Here is a 22177-nt window from a genome sequence, read left to right as displayed (position 1 = left end):
ATAACATTCTTGCAAAACTGCTGCCATATAGGGCTCCAGAAATAGACTGGCTCCTAAGCATATGTCCCTGCTTTTCAACAAAAGATGCAAACAGAACAAAGAAAAACTAATACTAGGAGTCAATTAGAAAGTTTTCTAACACTAATTGCATGCTCTATCTGGATAATGAAATAAACATTTTGGGTTTCATTTCCCTTTATATGGACATAAAAACTGAAAAGAAAATATTCAAATGTGTTAGATCACAATCCTTTAGAAAAGTATATCTAATAACTTTTATACAAAATTCACAATTAAAGTATATAGTTTATAGATAAATCACTTGCTAAGCTTTTCTAAGGGATTGTTATCAGCCGCTATGTGTTTTACCCCATGCAAATAAGTTAAACACATAGTTAAAGTCATTTCCAGAGCAATAATGTACTACTTGAACCTAGTTGAACATATCTGGTGAGCTAGCTCTTAGAAGTGCATTTTTTTTCCCTAAGGATACCTAGGTATTCTTTTCAAGGGATACCAAAGAGAACAAAGTAGATTTGATAATAAAAGTAAACAAAGTGTATTGCTTTTGCATAATCTGTCTCAATTGTGAAAGTTTGATTTTGGCTTTTATGGCCTTTCAAGTAAACATTTTACATGTGAATACAAGTGTCTTTTTCAGCTGTACCATATGGCATAACTTGGGAAATCCCAGAAGATGGGGAGCAGTGTCTCCTAGAATGTTACTTCTGACTCATAACTTCTCTGTAATGCTAAATAAATCTATAAACACCCTTTGTTACTAATAATAACCGGGAATAATTAAGGGGTAAAACTATTCCTTCAAAACATGTTTTTAGCAGTGATTTAACCCCTTGATTGCCATCAAATGAGTACGTTGCTTACCTGGGATGCAGTGCCCTCATAGTGAGCTGACCTTATCCCCGGCAGCAACTTGCATTCTACTTCAAATTGTGTGTGTCATAGTGAACATTATAATTGCCATCCATATTAATGTGGCTCCCCACAGGGTACAAATGTGTTCTTTAAAATGAGCCCATTCAGGACACTATGGCAGTAAGCAATTGGGAATAAGCAGGACTCACCAACTTTATATAACCATACTGAATATTTGAGGCACCAAGGTGCACTGATACCACTGATTCATCATGCCTATATATATTAATATATTTACCTCTACAAGCAAGGCTAGAACGAGGAATATTATTTACAACTGCATTTGTTCATCAACACCTTCTTGCAGCCAAGACGGTAATATAATACAAAGTAACTTGAAAGCAACATTTTGCGCTTTCTTGTCGGCAAACTTACTGCCAAATTAGGGGTCACAAGGAACACTAAGATGCAAGCCATACATTTGTTTAGGAGACAGGCAGTGATTTTTTGTATATTCGTTTGAATTACAATCCAAAAAGCTTGGCGTTGGCATTAACCGCTCTAGTTATTTTTCCATCCATGCTAAAATAAATGAGCATCCTGATAACTGTTTGAAGCTGGTGTAAAACATTTCAGGTAAACGTTGCTGAACTGATCCAACACACAAAGTACTACAAAGAAATGTAATTTATCGAACACAGCGCTACAGTGCAATTGCAATATCACAAGTAAAACACAATCACGCAATTACAATCGCAATATTGTGAAATATGAATATTACAAACGTAACATCGCAATTACAATATTGTGAAATATGAATATTACAAACGCAACAACCCATTTACAATATTGTGAATATTAGGATTGTGCGTTCCAAATATAATGTAACTATGAATATTAAGAACATGCAATCGCAATCTTAAAATAAGTAAAAATACACATCTAAGGGCGCAATAGATTAGTACAATCACACTTACAGTTTACATACATTTTCTAACACTATACTACACAATACATATACATTAAACAATATATATATACATATATCATATACCCACAACCCCCTGCTACTACAGGTGTATTATTGATATGTTTAATTCACTATTGTATTGTAAAAACAGAGGTTGAGTTTCTGTTGACACATGTAAATTGTATTGTCATACAGTACTGTGTAAGGGATTATTTATATTATATCTTCAATGAAAAAAAGAAGAGAGGCGCCACATGGTGTAGTATAGACAGAGATAACGCCGCAGGAGAGGGATAGCCCTGAACCCTTAGCAATGGAAACTCACAGAAGGAACGGCACAAAACGGAAAAAACCTACAGCATTAAAACAGAGAAACAAAAAAAGAGTCCTTGCTGGTTACGCTCAGCCTTCCCTGTCTGCATCATCGAGCCTATCTGGCGACAGCTGTCGGGCGGTCGGCTGCTCCTGGATTGGTTGCCGCTGGTCACCTAACCCAACGGGGTACGTTCCAGTTGATGCTGTGAGTTATATGGGCGACTCTGAGTGTCCCATGCTGCTCTGCCTGGTACTCCGGTTGTGCCGTTCCTTCTGTGAGTTTCCATTGCTAAGGGTTCAGGGCTATCCCTCTCATGCGGGGTTATCTCTGTCTATACTACATCATGTGGCGCCTCTCTTCCTTTTTTCTTTTTTAGGTAAACATTGTTGGATCCTGGTTCAAGAGTGTGGCCGTTACAGTTTCTACACCATTTGTTGCACGAGCGCACCTCCCTGGGACTTTGGCGTCCTGTTTTTTCATATATATATATCGCCAGTTTCAGAGAAGCATCGCCACCCACTGAAATGTATGGTAAAAGGCTTGTCAGCGATGCTGCCTTTAAATGGTACTGTTAGCCCTTTTGAATATTTTGCCGGCTTTCTCGACATTGCAATAGATCGATTTTGAATATTTTGCCGACTTGTGGCACTTTCGATCATCGGGGCCTGTAAATTATATTTGTCTTCAGTCCACTAATCATGATTAATACAAATATTGGGTGGATATTTTTAAGTGTATATTTGAATAAACTGGGACTGTTCCCTGAAATGCAATTCTCCAATCTGTAAAATCTGAATCTGCGCTGTTTTGTTATTTTCTGTATGAGCATTATATGAACATTCCAGTTACAATAACCCTATGACACAAAGCATATGTAAATTTGTTGCCAGAAGGAAAGCAATCGGCACAGTTTTGATGGATTACAGGATAGCATGATGTTTGCTACTGATTGTGGTTTCGGAACATGTCACATTCCACCAAAAGGCATTTTGCAGAGCTGCATGTTTTTAATTTTGACAAAAGGCAGTACTTTATTTCTACGTTTCAGCTCAATGTGTATGTAATTAGATTGTGGGACAGAACCCAAAAACAAATAAATGCTTAAATCCCCATAAAACACAGAAATGATTCAGAATTTCGTGACGTATCATTAAATAAGTTCAGGAACAGTTGGATTTAGATTACTTTTAAAGCAACATTTTTCTTCTTTTTCTATAATTAAAGTCAGGAATTATATTGCAGGGCTACTGTAAGAGATTATGTTGCAAACCCAGCTCTAAAATACAAATTTATGAATATCTTCTTAAGAAGAAGAGAATACATTTGTAACAATGGGTAACATCAGGTCCAGTCATATTTAATGGAATCCAAACGTACTTCCGGGCTTCACAGGATTAAAGTCACATACAGCAGCATATGTAAAAAAGATGAATATCCAAAGAAAGGCAAAAGGATCACCAGCCACAAAGTATAAAAAAGGTAAAGTCTTTATTGGGGTACGTAGTAAAAACAAATAAAGAGCCAAAGCTCCATTAGCAAGAGGTCGGGGTCACAGCAAGGAAGACCGCAGACATGTTTCGCGTGATTCTCCACGCTTGATCACTGCTGTCTGAAAGCTGTGTGTCTGGCCTCTATTTAAAGGGGCCTCAATCAATTAAAAACAAAAAGTTAACCCTTACCTACATGAATAGGATGTTAAAGGTACACATGTTTGTATTTAGGAGTTAAAGCAGACCCATATCCCTAGTAAAACAATATATGCAGTATAAATCTTATGACATACAAAAAAGCCCTGAGGTGTATTAGATTACAAAATTAGGTATATTGCTTTGTGGATAGTTGTATTTTATCAACTATAAGACTCCTTAGATAAATAAATTCACATCACTTTCTTTGTTAATGCCTTTGGGGTGTCTAGTATTCAATAGGAAAATCCATTTGGCTTCTTTATAACTGAGCTTATACTCCCTGTCCCCTCCACATCTGTACTGGGGGACGTAATCAATTGCCTGAATGGAGACTAATTGAAGCGTCTCCCTGATGCATAACTTTAAAGTGTTTTGAAACTGGTGTAACCGTGTCAGGGTCCTCAATGTCCCTCACATGTTCTAGGGCCCTATCTTTTAGGAAATGTTTGGTTCTTCCTACGTATTGGATCTGGCACCCCCTGTAGGTCAAGAGGTAGATGACATGGGTGGACTTGCAATTTAATTGAAATCTAATATCATATTCACGTCCTGTGATAGTTGATTTAAACTTTGGACCCTCTTTGACATAATTACAGGTTTTGCACCTTTTTGCTTTACATTTAAAGAAATTTATTAGGTAACCAAGTCCTGGTATTTAAAATAGGTAAGTCAGAAGGGGCTACCATGTTGCCAATTGTTTTGCCTTTTCTGGCTACAAATATACAGCCTTCACTGGCCACTTTTTCTAGACAGGAGTCCACTGCCAGAATAGGTAAGCTCTGTTTTATGATGTTACAGATTTTATTGAATTCCAAGCTAAACGGGTACTGAACACTACTTTGTTCTCAACATTTTCTTTATATCTCCAATCTCTTTTTTTATACTGTAACAAATTATCTCTAGGTATCAGATCTACCTCCTTTTTGGTATTTTTTAGTAAGGTGTCAGGGTAACCCCAATCAAGCAATCTTTGTTCTAGTATCTTACATTGTTTTTCATAGTTTTCTGTATCGGAGCAAATCCGTCTGGTTCTTATAAATTGCCCCTTTGGAATAGCTTTTTTGACATGACAAGAGTGACATGACCTGAAATTGAGGATTGTCTTACCTCCTGTAGGTTTTTCTGTATTCTGTGGTATTTATCACATTAGTGCTTGGATCCACCACCAACTCCAAGTCCAAACATTTTATAGTAGTTTTATTGTGTTCCGCCGTAAATTTTAAATTTATGTTGTTAGAATTAATAGTTTCCAGAAATTTTACTGCAGTTGTTTCATCCCCATTCCACACCACCAACAGGTCATCAATATATCTATCATAATAAACAAAGTGTTGTTTATAATGGTTGTCATCTCCATAGATGTGGCAGGCTTCCCACCAACCCATGAAAAGGTTGGCATAGGAGGGGGCAAATTTTGCCCCCATAGCCGTGCCACGTCTCTGGAGATAGCAATCCTTTCCAAAAATTAAAAAGTTGTGTTCAAGCAAGAATTCTATTGCTGTTAACACAAAATACACAACATCCTGACTGTAATTTGAAAAATTGTTCAAAAAATAAGCCACAGCAGCTAGACCCAGGTGGTGTGGAATGGAGGTATAAAGTGACGTAACATTGATTGTTAAAAAGCGATAGGATTCTTGCCATTTAAATTTATTTATATGATTAAGAACCTGTGTAGAGTCCTTGATATAACTCATTAAATCTACCACTAGTGGCTAGAGAAATGTGTCAACTAATTCAGACAAAGGCTCAAGGAGAGAACCCACTCCTGATATGATGGGTCTACCTGGGGGGTGCGTATTGTCCTTATGCAATTTAGGGACAAAATAAAAGATAGGTGTAAGGGGTGCTGAAGGGAGCAAAGTATTGAAGTATTTCTCCTTAAAGGCTCCTGCCTGTTTCCTTAATTCCAAAATATCCTTTAACTTAGCTTTGCATTTTTGAGTAGGATTAAAAGTAAGTTTAGTATATACCTCCTCATCTTTTAGCTGCCTTAAAGCTTCCGAGATATAGTAATCATGGTCCATAATAACAACGTTCCCGCCCTTATCGGACTCCTTAATCACAATGTCACTGTTTGATTTTAGTTTATTTAAAGCTTTTTTCTGTTCTAATGTCAGATTCTGTGAATATTGATGTGTGTATGTTTTTTTGGTAACTAAACTCTCTGATAGAGTTTTTAATTTGTGTTCTACTGTGCCCTGGAAGACATCAATGCTCTTGCTTCTACTATGTATGGGGTAAAAGACACTTTTTTGCATGCTAGGTCTAAAAGTTAACACTGTGTCACATGTCTCTATTATCTGAATTAGCATCAAGCATGGTAGTGAGATCTAAAATCAGACATTGTTCATTAAAGGATAATACATCTTTATTGAAATCATGTTTCTGTAATTTTGTGTGTTTGACCTGTTCAGCACCATCCGTGGACCCTGAAAAGTGTTGTTTTAGAGTCAATTTTCTCACAAATTTATTGACATCATGGATGGTGCCGAACAGGTCAAAGTGTGCAGTGGGCGCATACCCAAGTCCTTGGCTGAGTACCTCCCTTTCTGTTACTGTTAGTTCATATTTAGAAAGATTAACCACATTTTTTATGCATATTTCTTTGTATGCGTGTCTGATACCTGGTTCTGCCTCCCCTTATATTTGCCTCTACCCCTACTGCCCCTTCTCGTTTTTTTCTTTTGCGCTTGGCGCCTGTGCGCCACTCGTTTTTTGACACATTATCTTCCTCTTGTGATGGAATATCTAAGGCTGACATCCCTGTTGTATCCACAATATCCTCATTTGAATCATGTTCTGAGGTATCCACGTCATATTCAGTTTCTGCAAATTGCACTTTTTTAGTATTTCTCTTTGACAAAGTGTCTGTCTTAGGGATGGTTGATCTAAAGCTCTCCACTCTGGAGATATCATTTAAATGGATATGAAACAATATGTTTCAATATTATAAAAAAAGCACTAAGCAGTGGCAATGTGTATTATTCATAATTTTAAATGTATTTACATTTTATTTATTTTTTAAGCTTAATTTGTACAGTCTATTACTTCCTGTCACAGCCCTAAAAAGAGACTGGGGCATTGTATAGCTTCATGTCATAATATTGCTAGAGTAACATGAGCTGATTTAGTATTAAAGGGACATAATACTCATATGCTAAATCACTTGAAACTGATGCAGTATAACTAGCTGACAGGAAAATATCACCTGAGCATCTCTATGTAAAAAGGGAAGATATTTTACCTCACAATTTCCTCAGCTCAGCAGAGTAAGTTCTGTGTAAAAAGTTATACTCAGCTGCAGCCCAGCTGCAGGTAAAAAAAAAAATAAAAAAATGAAGAAATGAACAGCAGCCAATCAGCATCAGCAGTGCTGAGGTCATGAACTCTTTTACTGTGATCTCATGAGATTTGACTTAAAGGGACAGTCTAGTCCAAAAAAAACTTTCATGATTCAGATAGGGCATGTCATTTTAAACAATTTTCCAATTTACTTTTATCACCAATTTTTCTTTGTTCTCTTGGTATTCTTAGTTGAAAGCTTAACCTAGGAGGTTCATATGCTAATTTCTTAGACCTTGAAGGCCGCCACTTAAGAATGCATTTTAACAGGTTTTTCACCACTAGAGGGTGTTAGTTCATGTTTTTCATATAGATAACACTGTGCTTGAGCACGTGACGTTACCTGGGAGCCATCACTGATTGGCTAAACTGCAAGTCTGTCAAAAGAACTGAAATAAAGGGGCAGTCTGCAGAGGCTTAGATACAAGATAATCACAGAGGTAAAAAATATATAAATATAACTGTGTTGGTTATGCAAAACTAGGGAATGGGTAAACAAGGGATTATCTATCTTTTAAAACAATAACAATTCTGGTGTAGACTGCCCCTTTAACTCTCATGAGATTTCATTGTAAATTTCCTTACACTGAATAGGGAAATAACATGAGAGTGCACGAGGCTTATCCCTTCGGCTGTCCCTGGACAGACATACTGATATGCTGCTTAGAAGTCCTTTACAATGGGATGTGGCTACTGAGAAACTTTTGAGGTAAAATATCTTTCTTTTTTACATAGAGATGTTCAGGTGATATTTTCTAGTCAGCTTTTTACAGCTTTACGGCATCACTTTCAAGTGTTTAAACATTTGGGTATTATGGCCCTTTAAGTGAATACAAGATAAACAGGGAGTCAGATTTGCCCATACTCAGAAGAGGCAGAATGCGACCTAAGTTGCCAACGTGTCAACTCTCTTATTTCCCTGGGGGTAGGGTCTACAATGATAATTTCTAAGTGCTTATTTTGCAAGAAAACAAGTAAGTTGTTTGTTGTTTTTTTACACTATCGTTTTCTTTTTCTGCTAACATTGATTTAACATATTTGTTTTTACTAAAGTCAGTACTGTGAGGTCCCTCAAACATTCTTATAAAGGTTGGATGTGAAGAAGTGATGCCTAGTTTACAATACAATACTAAAAAAATCTCCAAATATTTTGTGTGATTTCTAGGGATGGGTGAATATTTCGAAACAAATTTAAAACAAATTTTTTATATACGCTCATCCATTATCAAACATTCTAACATTCTAATTTCTAATATTGGTATTTGATTTTGAATTAACATTCGGTAATAATTATTAAAAGCTAATTCGAAATAATGCAAATCCATTTCGATTTAGAATGTTCATAATATATCAAATATAAGCATTCAAATTTGAAAGCAACATTATAATTTAAAAATAACATTTGAAAACCCGAAAATAACTTTCCATTTTTTAATTTTTAAAGAATTTTGGTTCCAAAGGAATATTCATTCTGCCATTCAAATTTCATTTTAGCCACATTTGCCCATCCTTAGTGATTTCTCTCCATGCCAACACGTTTTTGATCATCGAGCACTTTGTAACAATAATCACAGTACCATGACAACCCATGTTTTAGATGTTTTATCCCTTTTGCTGCTTTGTTGGATCTGTTTTTTAGTCGTTTGGCACTAATTTACCCAAAAATGTCCACTTTTGTTCTGAGAGGTGCCCATACAAATTATACATTGATTTTTTTTCAGCAGACCTAGAATTTATAGAAAACAATGCTAGTTTGCAGAAATGTCACACTATAGGAAAATGCCACCATATGAAATACAAAAAATGACATACATAGTAGATGGTAGCATGGGAGTCATTATTCCCTAATTATTTCAAACCCATACTTTCTTGTCTCACATATAGCATCAGTTCACTTTACTTTAAACAACAACATTTAGGATTTTTATAGCTAAATTTTCAATAACAATTGATGATTGACAATCAGAAGATAAAATGTACTATTTTGGGGCCTTGCAATTTATAAAGAAAAGTAGTCAGTATATAATATTCAGCCATACAAGTATTAAACATATTTCTAAATTACACAGCATTCAGATTTCCCAGAGGGATGGATGAACCCAATTTGACAATTTCTACATGTTCATGCATGTTTCTACCCCTGTCCAAACTCACTCATCAGAGCAAAAAATATCCCATATTTTTACTTTTTCCTAATCCTCCCATTTATTTTAATTCTCAAAAGATTTTATTAGTGCGGACAAACATGGGTCTATGAGCCCTAACATCAACAACACAACAAAATAAGCCTAGCGGTTACTACTTTGGTTATCATTATTACTATGATGAGCACTTTGTAGCTATAAGGATATGAAACCCCTTATTTGAATCATGGGCTCTTACTCTTCCAAATGAGTGATCTTATGATATATTTCTATAATGAGGGATAATAAAAGCTTTATAAACCATAGAGATACCATCAATGCAGAGCGCTCCCCTGACAACTCTCTGAAGCTTTTCGTCTGAAAGCCATAGTCGTAGATTTTGTGTCACCAGGGGCATGAGCTATTTAAACACTAGAATATTGTCTCATTGGGTGTTGCATTTAATGGGCTGCTGAACACAATTTTTTTTCTTTGGTGATTCTTGCTGATTGGCTGCTCAGTAACTTGACCACACAAGTCCTTTTCTGGAACCACCCAACCCACCTATATTGCTAATAACTTTATTTAAATATAAACCCTTTGTCATTATACACTGGACAGATTCAAAAAGTAAATTTTTAATAAAATTGTTTTTACCATGATCTTGTGTGAAATGACAATCTGCTGAACTGAGACTGCTGACTATTGTTGTGTTTAGACTATAGTAGGCAGAATATCAGGGGACATCAGTGCATTCTTGGACCTTGTACGACAGTTTACATGTATTATTTATCATAAATCATAGACCTTTGAGAATAAAAGGAGAAAAAAATGAATAGTGAAAATTGTTTAAACCTATGAAAACAGGCTACTAGCTATAAAGAATGGTTTGTAAAACTGAAATGTATTGTTTTCAAAAACATTGACATTTCATGAGATACAAAGGTAACAGACCGTAGGAATGGTCCAAATTATGTCTTTTTATTATTTGCCACAGGACCATTACATACCCATAACTTTTATGTGATCAGAAGTACAAATATTGTTAATGAAATCCCCATAGCAGTAAATGCCAACTAGTAATTAAACTTGTATTTACATGCAAGATGTCATCCCCAAGTTATTACACCAGTCCCAAAGAAAGCCAGGAACCAGCTCTTTAAATTACTTTCAGGGAATCGTGTTCCTTAAACCCCTCTTTTCTATAATAAATGATGAACTCAAAGGCTCTGACCACTTTAGTCTAGTCCAGTAGCACAAGCAACCCTCTTCTCAGACACCCAGGGGACCCCCATTGAAATCCCTTTCCTAACACCCATGAGACCTCCACCAGTACCTAAGAGACCATAAACTACTTCTTACTGCTAGCCTCCCATGAAAACTAAGATCCCAAAACCCTTAAGGGCTTTACCTGTGCTAATCCATGTTCTCGCATTGTTAGTCTTCAGAATTTTTCAGCAACAAGACCCCTTGCATTCCTCTTCCTTGTTGTAGGTCTTCACCTAGTCTAGTACTCCCTAATGTAAAATAATAATTATTTAAAATAATAATAATAATTCAAGGGGCATGAATTCCCAAAAAATTATTTGATTATTCAGATATCACAAACAATTTTAAACAGCATTCAAATTTACTTCTATTACCTAACTTCTTTGGTATTTTGGTATCCTTTGTTGAAAAGCATACCTAGGTAGCCTCAGGAGCAGAATTGTACTACTAGGAGCTAGCTGCTGATTGGGGGCTGCACATATATGCATCTTGTCTTTGGCTCACCCAATGTGTTCAGCTAGCTCCCAGTAGTGCATTACTGCTTCCTCACCAAAGGATACCAAGCAAATTAAGCACATTTTATTATAGAAGTAAACTGGAAAGTTGTTAAAATATATATGCTCAATCTGAATTGTGAAAGAAAAAAATTGAGTTTTATGTCCCTCAAATCTAATTGTTTTTATGTGATCATGATTAGTTAAAGGGACATAATACTCATATGCTAAATCACTTGAAACTGATGCAGTATAACTGTACAAAGCTGACAGGAAAATATCACCTGAGCATCTCTATGTAAAAAAGGAAGATATTTTACCTCACAATCTCCTCAGCTCAGCAGAGTAAATTCTGTGTAAAAAGTTATAGTCAGCTGCTCCAAGCTGCAGGTAAAAAAAAATAAAAAAATGAAGAAATGAACAGCACCCAATCAGCATCAGCAGTGCTGAGGTCATGAACTCTTTTACTGTGATCTCATGAGATTTCACTTAACTCTCATGAGCTTTCATTGTAAACTTCCCTAAACTGAATAGGGAAATAACATGAGTGCATGAGGCTCATCCCTTCCGCTGTCCCGGGATAGACATACTGATATGCTGCTTAGAAATCCCTTACAATGGGATGTGGCTACTGAGGAACTTTTGAGGTAAAATATCTTTCTTTTTTACATAGAGATGTTCAGGTGATATTTTCTAGTCAGCTTTTTACAGCTATACTGCATCACTTTCAAGTGTTTAAACATTTGGGTATTATGGCCCTTTAATAAATTAAATAAGAATTATGGTTTGATGTCAGAATTGATCCCACATACAGCAGTTCTGATTGATCAATTGCTGAAATTATACTGGTTTAACTACTGTGAGGAAATGGAAAAGGAGGGACCCTGCAGGGAACAAGGTTTAGGTAGGGAAAGATTTTTATGCGATTGTTAGTCCCCTCTTTTATGTTTCTGTTGAGTAGTCTTTGGGTGATGGATAATTTTCTTCTGTGCTGGGGGTTTTGTGATGGAGAAGTCATGTGAGTACTGGAGCCAGGCTCAGTTTTGTTAAACTATATTGAAATAGACAGCCGGTAAGTTAGGCTTTATTGTTATATTGGAGTAGTGAGACTTTGTTGTGATATGATGCTGGTGTGGTTAGGATTTATTGTCATATGGGGCTGGTATGAGTAGGTTTTATTATCATATGGGTCTTGTATGAGTAGGTTTTATTGTCATATGGGTCTTGTATGAGTAGGTTTTAGTGTCTTATGGGGATGATGTGATTGGGTTTATTGTGGTATGGAGCTGGTATGGTTGGACTTTATTGAGATGAAGTGCTGGTGCAGTTAGGCTATATTGTGACAGTGGGGGCTGGTGTGGTTTGACTTTATTGGCTTTATTGATGTGTAGGAAGGCTGATTAAAAACTCCTTAGTGTGCTGGCTGCTGTAACCTGTATTAAGAAGCCCATATTTTTAAGTTACATACAAAAAAAGGCTGTCATCATACATCAAGATTGTGATAGCGCTACAAAAATATAGTCATCATGAAACAATAGCTTTTTTTTATCAGTTCCATTTTGCAACAGAGTTTTACTGCTGTCTCTCTTATCATTTAAAACCAGAACCAAGTACTACAGTGCAGACCAAACTCTTGGTGGATTCTCTTTAAATAAAAGCAAATTCTCCATGGTTACCAAGCTCTGCTGTCAAAATAGTGGACTTGGGGAAAAGTAATAATTTCTCACAACCACAAGCTTAGAGCAATTCTAGACTGAGGATAACAGTAACAGATGTTCATAAATTTTATAAAACAATGGATTATTAATAGTGCCAGTGTTACTAAGCTGTGAAAAGGGCAGTTGAATTTAGCATATCCACATGCCACAGGCTGTTTGGCCTGCCAGAAAGAGGATTCTATAATAACCCTTTAGGAATTGTGCGTATCTTAAAGGGACATACCAGTGCATTCATAAAATACTCTATTGTGTTAGAGTATTTTATTATTGCACAAATGCTTGCTTCTCACTATTTAACCCCCAAGTCAAGTCATTTTTTACAGTGGTTAAAGGGTCACTAAACACATTTTTTTTTCTTTCATGATTCAGATAGAGTATGCAATTTTAAGCAACTTTCTAATTTGCTCCTATTATCAATTTGTCTTTGTTCTCTTGCTATCTTTATTTAAAAAGCAGGAATGCGATGCATAGGAGCCGGCCATTTTTGTTTGAGAACCTGGGTTATACTTGCTTATTGGTGGATAAATGTCAGCCTCAAATAAGCAAGCGCTATCCGTGGTGCTGAACCGAAAATGGGCTGGCTGCTAAGATTTACATTCCTGCTTTTAAAATAAAGATAGCAAGAGAACGAAGAAAGTTGCTTAAAATTTCATGCTCTATCTGAATCATGCAAGAAAAAAATTGGGTTCACTGTCCCTTTAAACACATATAGTTTTTTGGCAATAAAAAGCTATAATAACATCAATTTGAATATTTCCCCTTAAACTTTAAGACATTTTCTTTCATATGATGATGAAAGTCCATGAATATTTACTAGTGGGTTATATTTCTTTTTCTGCCTTCTGGTGGACAGGAAATATATCCCGCATTGGATGATTCAGGGACTCTCATCATCATGAAAAGAAATTTATCAGGTAAGCATTAATTTTATTTTTAGTATCATTAAGAATTAGGCTGAAATATTTAAAATGGAGAGTTGGTACACAATTATGTTTTTATGTGTGGAAACCATAAATATGTTATTTTGTTTTTCTTTAAAAGGTCTATGGAAATGCAGGACTTAGCAAGTCCTCATAATCGTGTTGGTAGTGGAGATACACCTGGGGCCTCCAAGCTGGATAAGTCAAATATTAATAGCACCTCCATCACAACAAATGGGACAGGGGGTAAGTTTTTGTTTAAATAAATGTAATATACCTCTTTATCTAGAACATTACATAACGTAGGTCAGGGGTCAAACTATGAGCTATACGCCACACATCTATGCATTTGAGGTGTTTTTTTGTTTGCGCCCCTCAGCACCACTGACCAGAAAACAGACATCAGTCATTTTTTTATTGGAAAAACAGTTCTACACTTCTCATTAAGGCTCGATGATGTAAGGCTGTCTGGTGTGGCGAGATTATGGAAGAACTTCTGCTTGTGAAGGACACACACATACATTACAATATAATACTAATATAATAAAATAAAGATTTTGTGTGATTTTTCTCCATGTTACTGAGTTTTTGATCATTAAAGGAACATGAAACCCAAAAATGTTCTTTCATGATTCAGATAGAGTATACAACTTTCCTATTTACTTCTATTATTTAATTTGCTTCCTTCTCTTGTTATCCTTTGCTGAAAGTTTTATCTTGGTAAGCTTAGGAGCAGCAAAGAACCTAGATTCTAGCTGCTGATTGTTGGCTGCATATATATACCGATTGTCATTGACTCACCCATGTGTTCAGTTAAAAACCAGCAGTGCATTGCTGCTCCTTCAACAAATGATACCAAGAGAATGAAACAAATTAGATAATAGAAGTAAATTAGAAATTTGTTTAATATTACATTCTCTATCTGAATCATGAAATGTTTTTGAGTTCCATGTCCCTTTAAGAAGTCCCAATTAATTAAGCATCTTAATTTGTACCAAATGTTGTAAATGTTTATAGTATATACAGTCACATTCAATCAATTAATAGTAACTAATGTCATATGTAATGTTTAACTAAAAATGTGATTATATATAGTTTATACATGCATAAAGACATTTTTATGGAGAATTAGGCTAAACAACATAGACCAAATTGATTTTAACTCTTTAAATTAATTAACTGTCAGAGAAAGCGTGTAGTGAATTACAAAACAATCTGGCAGTATAGGGGTTAAAGATACTACAAAATTAGGAGTGGTGGTAACTTAATAACAAACACAACATGATATTAAATATTGAACTTAAAGGGACATGAAACCCAAACTTTTTCTTTCATGATTCAGACAGAGCATACCATTTTAAACAACTTTCCAGTTTACTTCAATTTTTTTATGTGCTTCCTTCTCTTGTTATCCTTTGCTGAAAGGTTTATCTGGGAAAGCTCAGGAGCAGCAAAGAACCTAGGTTCTAGCTGCTGATTTGTTGCTGGATATATATACTGATTGTCATTGGCTCACCCATGTGTTTAGTCAGCAACCAGTAGTGCATTGCTGCTCATTGAATAAAGCATACCAAGAGAACGAAGAAAAAATGATAATAGGAGTAAATTAGAAAATTGCTTAAAATTGCATGTTCTATCTTAATCATGAAAGAAAAGTTTTGGGTTTCATATCCCTTTAATAAACATTTTTCAGTATGTCTCATATAGTCTACAATAACTATGGTCTAGATGGTAAATGATAGATAACATTGGTCTCATGTCCTTTTTGTCCTTGATTCTAACATGGAAGATTCCTAAATACCTGCTGTTGGCATTTGAACCCAAACTAGCTGAGGTGCCAGGAATGCTTCAACCCTAACCCCTGGCAATTTATCTCATTTAGACACAGTTGCGCGCTGCAAGAGAATCCACAGTTAAATAACTTAATGGTTTAACATTGCTGCTCAGTGTCAAATCAGACACAACTATTTCAGCTCTTGCTTATTCTCTAATCTAACATAGATCTCCCACGCAAAGCTGTGTCTGAAGTTATACATTTGAGCTGTATGTATATGCAATTATAACAAGCTGTTGTCTCTTGATTTTTACTTAGATACAATATATGTCATTTTTAAATCAAATGTAGGATTGCTTTTTGAAAAGCCATCTGATAGTAAAAATCACAATGCTTTCTATTCATATGTATTAAAGGGACATTAAACACTAAATACATGCTAGATAGAATGATGCATTCAAAGAAAAGATTAGTCCATGAGTAACATGTAGATGTATTTTTTAAAGTTTCATTAGTTGTTTAAAAAGTGACAAAATAAGGATAAAGTTTTAGTCTATAAAAAACTGGGAGCTGCCATGTTGTAACTTGTGTTACCTTCTCTGCTGTGGCCAATTAGGGTCAGTTATAAATAGGTCACTAGAGTGTGCAGCCAATGGTTGTGCTGGATTTAACAGTGTTCTGCACTTCCATTTCTAACAGGAACTGAAAAGCTCACAATTTCAGAATGGAATTACAGGCAAAGAGGACAAAATAAATAATTAAAGTATATTGCAGAGTTGTTTTATTATATACAATTTATCATTTTATATTACCATCTCAAAGCGTTTAATGTCCCTTTAATTGAATCAAAGAATGTATCTGTGTTTATATATAAATAATTATATATATATATACACACACATTTAAAAAATGTTACATCAATTCCCTTTCTTAGGAGAGAATATGACTGTTCTAAATACTGCTGACTGGCTGCTAAGTTGCAGCACACCGTCTTCGGCAACAAGTATGAGTCCGCATAAAACAATGCATGGTGTGTCTCTGGTTGATGTGTTTTTCTTTGCTCTCTGCTTTATTATTTTTTGTTTCCTTACTTTCAAAATTCTTTTTGGCAACATCTTAACCCTGTTGCAGTTGTTTGAAAATGGCCTGCAACAGTAGTTTGTTTTTTTGCACTATCTCAAAATGCTTTCTATGGAAGTTGTAAATTACTGTGTGTGAGAGCTTTCCAGTGCTGCACTATTTAATGGACATGTTAAAAAAAAATGACATGTCAAAGATTTCATTTTAGTTTTGGATAGAAACATTTTTGTATTAGCAGAAATGCTTCTAGTAAAAGTTATGGCAACTACAGCTATAAGTTTTACTCTTCAAGAGTGCACACGCACCATATGGGCAAATACTCTAAGCACCCTCATTGAAACACCTCACCTGCTCAGAGAGCCTGCGATTACTAAATTTGCATTGTCGCTGACTCATTACGAGCCAATGTCAGTTCTGAGCTTGTGTAGGATTTCATTGCGCATGCATGGGACATATATATATATATATATATATATATATATATATATATATATATATTGCGGTTAAAGTAAGAAATTGGGTAATCTTAGCATTACCCAGGTAAACTTGACATTACCCAAGCGGCTGTGGGTAAAGCCCATGAACCATGATAAATCTTCTCAGAGTGCACAACATCAAACATATATATGATGCACTGTAATTCACACATTTTCACTATCTTTTTTTACCTCTGCCTAGTGGGTTCAAAGGGGTGCGAAACCCCCCTTGTGATCCTCATTCCCTAAGTTTTACTTGGGGTGGATGACAGAGGATCAGCGGTGCGCCTTCCTTAAACCCCCCAGACAGAGGCAAAAAAATTGTGTAGATGGGAGAATTACATTACATCGGGCTTTACCCACAGCTACTTGCTTGGGTAATGTCAGGTTTACCCGAGTATAAATATATATATATTATATATATACAGTATATATATATATGCTCAGCTTGAACTTGTGCTGAGTAAAAGCTATTAAACATGCTTTTGTTAAGGACAAATTATTTGAATAAAGATTTTTTTTCACAATTCTGAGTTTTTGATCACAAGCTAATAGAGAATAGCACTTTTAACTAATCAACTAATTAACAAATTAATTAATATTTGTTGCTATTTTTGTTCAATTGTTAAAGGGATAATCAAATTAAAAAGCATAGTGTGTTTTGTACAGGTGATTATTATTTTAATGAATGAAAAGATAAATCAGTTTATTAATTAGTTAAAAGATTGTTCTTCTGACTGTTTGCCTGAAAACAAAAGCAAATGTATAAAAGCTATTACTTAAACTGTGATAACTTTTACCAGAAGCATTTTTGATAAATGTTTCTATTCAAAACTTAAATACACTCATATATATTTTATTAAAGGTCTATAATACCCAAATGTTTAAACACTTGAAAGTGATGCAATATAGCTGTAAAAAGATGACTAGAAAATATCACCTGAACATCTCTATGTAAAAAGGAAAGATATTTTATATCAAAAGTTTCTCAGTAGCCACATCCCATTGTAAAGGACTTATGAGCAGCAAATCAGTATGTCTGTCCCAGGACAGCGGAAGGAGCGAGCTTACGTTCACTCTCATCTTATTTCCCTATTCAGCTTAAGGAAGTTTACAATTAAATCTCATGAGAGTTAAGTCAAATCTCATGAGATCACAGTAAAAGAGTTCATGACCTCAGCACTGTTGATCCTGTTTGGCTGCTGTTCATTTCTTCATGTCAGCTTTTTACAGTTATACTGCATCAGTTTCAAGTGATTTAGCATATGAGTATTATGTCCCTTTAAACAATAATTTAAATTATTGTTATATATTGGTCATAATGCACAGTATTCAGATACTTTACTTGTGAAAACAAAATAAAAACAGATTTAATTTATTTAATTTGTCATATTTCCTATGTATTTTAATGAGACTTTGCATCATTTAGTGATTTAGTAAGTGTGGTCATGGTAATACTACCAGTTATAATTGTCTCTGGCAACCATTTTGTGTGCTGTCAGCGGTAGTGTGATACAGTTGCAAAAATGGAGCTGGCATCAAAAAATAGCTATACATTTTTTTTGCAATAGGTTTGAGATCTTACCTTTTCTTGGAATTATGTCTACAAATAAATGCTGTCTATAGAAAGCTGGGCAATGATAGCATTTTAACAGTATGTTGCTAAATACTTAAAGGGACATTAATCACTAAATATATTTTAACAGTATGTTGCTAAATACTTAAAGGGACATTAATCACTAAATATATTTCATGCACTTCCCTCTAATTATGGAACCTTGATCTGACTGTAGGTATTTGAAGGAGAGTTGCTGTACATATGTGTACATAGATACACTGGAATGAAGTGAAAGCTACATTTCAACATGGTGGCACCCATGACTAGTAGGAAGTGAGGACTAACCTCAATAATATGATTATAAAAAGTATTTAGTATTTAATGTCGCTTTAATGTTGAGCAATTTTTTTTATTTTTTTATTATTACCCAGTTGAATACATTTAACTCATTGGCTGCCAAACTGGGCTGTAATATATTGTGATGCACTGCATTCCTTTTTATTAAAGATTCAGTTTTAAATAGAATTCTCACAGTGTTTTAGTATCTTCTAGTCAGAGGTTGAAAAAAAAAGAAAGAAAAACAATAGAAAAATCTATGGCATGCTTCTTATTTTTAGAAAGATCAAAGTACCGGTAAAAACAGTAGATTTATGCAAAATCTATTTGCATAAACAACAAATGCATGATAAAAAGACAATGCAATTGAACTTTAAATGAGTAGTAGATTTTTTTTCTAACTAATATGTTATGTCTATTCCACTCCCCCTGTATCATGTGACAGCCATAAGTCAATCACAAATGCATATACATATATTCTGTGAATTCTAGCTCAGTAAGAGCTGGGGCCTCAAATATTGTAAATATAAAAAGATTGTGCACATTTTGTTAATGGAAGTAAATTGGAAAGCTGTGTAAAATTGCATGCTCTATCTGAATCATGAAAGTTTAATTTTGACTTCAGTATCCCTTTAAACATTTCTTTTTAGGTCACCTTAATATCCTATTTATAAAGAAAATTCTGAGTTACTCTAATGCACTCACTTAAGTATGGTACAAGCTAGATACTGGCATTGGAGATCAACACACAGAGAAGTTAAGTGTAATATGACACTGACTTCTTTCTGTTAAATTATTCTAGGCTAAAACAATTAATAATGCATTGGTATTTGTCCACTTAAGCATTTTAAACTATTCAGTTTATCTCAGTGGAACATTTCACTTCCTGACATGCATCAATGATATTATCTGAATATGAAACTGATACACATTTCAGGAGTGATCACCATTTTGGTGAAAAATCAAGCAGTTATTATTATTTTATGTTTAAAAAAAATGACGTAATAGTGATATGCTTCCAAACCTTCATTCAGCTGTGATATTTCCAGTCATGAACCTATTGATTTCCAATCAACATTGTCAAGGTTCTATTCTGAAGCCAGCTGGCCTTAATCAATATTCCCCTATTAAATGAATCTATTCATCAGTAAACTAGTTAATTGGAATCTTTATTAAAATATCATAGAGCTGCTGACCTTCTATTTAAAGGGACATGAAAGTGTACTCTGATATACACCTTTTACTTGCCCTCATCTACGACCTTGGGGTATACTCACAGTAGTAAGTACACTCTCATGCACAATCTTGATTGACAGTCAAGCGAGTGCATGATCATTACACACCAACCAAAGGGTGCTCTGAGATCAACAGCTTGTATGTGCACAGAATGACTGATCTTGAACTTAAAGGGACAGGGAGGTTAAATTAAATTTTAATGATGTATGTAGAGCATTAAATCAAAAGAAAAAAAAAAACTTCCATTATCAAATGTATTTATTTAATTTGGTATACTTTTTTTAAAACTAAGCTCCTTTCTATGAAAGCATACCTAGGTAGGATCAGGAGCATGGCAGCTGTGTTTGCCACAATGTTTTTAAAGGGACACTGATGTCAAAATGAAAGGGACATGAAACTCAAAACTTTTCTTTCATGATTCAGATACTTTCCATTTTATTCCATTTTCAATTTATGCAGTCTTTTCTTCTTAAATGGAAAGAGTCCACAGCTGAATTCATTACTTTTGGTAAAAAAGAACCTGGCCACCAGGAGGAGGCAAAGACACCCCAGCTAAAGGCTTAAATACTCCTCCCAATCCCCTCATCCCCCAGTCATTCTTTGCCTTTCATCCCAGGAGGTTGGCAGAGAATTGTCAGAATTTTATTTTTTTATTTTTATTTTTGTCTCTTATGGAGGGTAGTACTCTTCGGCATGGGACAGGAGTTTTAAGTAGTCCTGTCAGTCTTTCAGTGAGGGCTTGGATGAAAGTTAGAGTCCGGAAATGCATGGAGAGTCTTTCTGCTAAACCATCCCGAGTACTCATATTAATAGCTCCTCAAGCAATCTGCATGGCCGAACTTCGCTCCGCTGCCTGCTTTCTTCTCTGAAGTCCATGGCGGAGGCAATGCTACTATCCATCGCACTTGAAGGGACGTGTTCCTGTTCCACGGCGTAGATTCCAGTAAGATCGTTTAATTTTACTTTATTCATGAATGACTGTAATGTGAATGTTTTCCCGAGAGGCTACCACCGCGCGGGTCTAACTTAACATAAGGGTCTCAGTGAGTCTCTGTTAGTATCTTGGAATCATGAGGGGGGTTATTGAACAGGGGGGTTTATAATCATGTTTGTTATGTGATTCAACCTGCTTATAAGTGATGTTTACTGGGCTCGTGGTTTTGAACATTCAGGCCATCGGAAGTGTCGCAACCTTTTGGTTCACCTTGTGGTCAGGTGTGGTTACATTCCATTTTTCATTTCCGCATTCCCGTCCGTGTGGCATAGGAAATATTCTAGTCTGCAGGGGTCTGGTCATAGGAGGTGGTGAGTGCCCCAGCCATTGTGGGTGTCAGGTGCCGTTTTTGTTTTTTCTACTTTAGTCCATATTTGCATATCCTCTATCTAATTATGGAGGAGTCTGATGCTGAGACTGTTCAAACTTCAGATTCAGTTATGGAGGATTCTGATAAAGAGACTATTTTAATTTCAGATTTAGACTCTGTGTCCAGTGACGAATCCTGATTGGCCTCGGGCTCGGGGAATCAAGGGACAGCTGAGCCATCCGCCTCTGGGGGTCTTGTCCTCCGAGAGGCGAGTTCTCAGTTTATGATTCCTCAATGCAGGGTGGCGTGTTCCCCCCAGAGGTTGCAGCACGTTTTCGCTTCCACATAATGTTGGCGATTATTCATCTGCAGAGTCCAGATGTTTATTTGAGATTGTACTCGTGCCCTATTGTCCCGGGCCTTCCGCCTTGGGGAGGGCCTCTACAGTTCCCTGTGGGTGTAACTGTCCTTGAGTGTTGTGTCTTTCGTTACAGGATTGTGCACCTTCCTGTATTGCTTAGACATGTTTTTCAGTTATTGAATGACCCTATCATTACCAGATACAGGGATTTTCAGTCTGATAATTCGAATGGTGCACCTCATTAGACATGTGGGGATGATGTAATCTCCTTATTGTCATTTGAATGAGATCTTTCCCAGTTTTTGAAAGATAGGGCTCCGTTTGGCTGGTCCT

At 35.6% G+C, this 22177-nt stretch overlaps 1 protein-coding gene and 1 long non-coding RNA gene across 5 annotated transcripts in view; one reads left to right on the top strand and one right to left on the bottom strand.

The window, feature by feature from the left end:
• The window catches only part of EYA4 (EYA transcriptional coactivator and phosphatase 4), a 506638-nt gene that overhangs the window by 284476 nt on the left and 199985 nt on the right, over window positions 1–22177 (top strand). For all 4 annotated transcript variants that reach the window (XM_053710909.1, XM_053710910.1, XM_053710908.1 and 1 more), the window contains 2 exons: window positions 13841–13965; window positions 16428–16496. In XM_053710909.1, the coding sequence (XP_053566884.1) occupies window positions 13841–13965; window positions 16428–16496 (194 nt within the window). The remainder of the gene's footprint in view (window positions 1–13840; window positions 13966–16427; window positions 16497–22177) is intronic.
• Window positions 1–22177, bottom strand: part of LOC128656766 (uncharacterized) — a 104207-nt gene that overhangs the window by 1431 nt on the left and 80599 nt on the right. The gene's annotated exons all lie outside the window — the stretch shown is intronic.

Source organism: Bombina bombina, chromosome 4 (genome assembly GCF_027579735.1).
Source record: "Bombina bombina isolate aBomBom1 chromosome 4, aBomBom1.pri, whole genome shotgun sequence".
NCBI classification, from domain to species: Eukaryota; Metazoa; Chordata; class Amphibia; order Anura; family Bombinatoridae; genus Bombina; species Bombina bombina.
The sequence above is the reverse complement of the archived record's forward strand: the minus strand, read 5'-3'. Positions and strand labels throughout refer to the sequence as shown.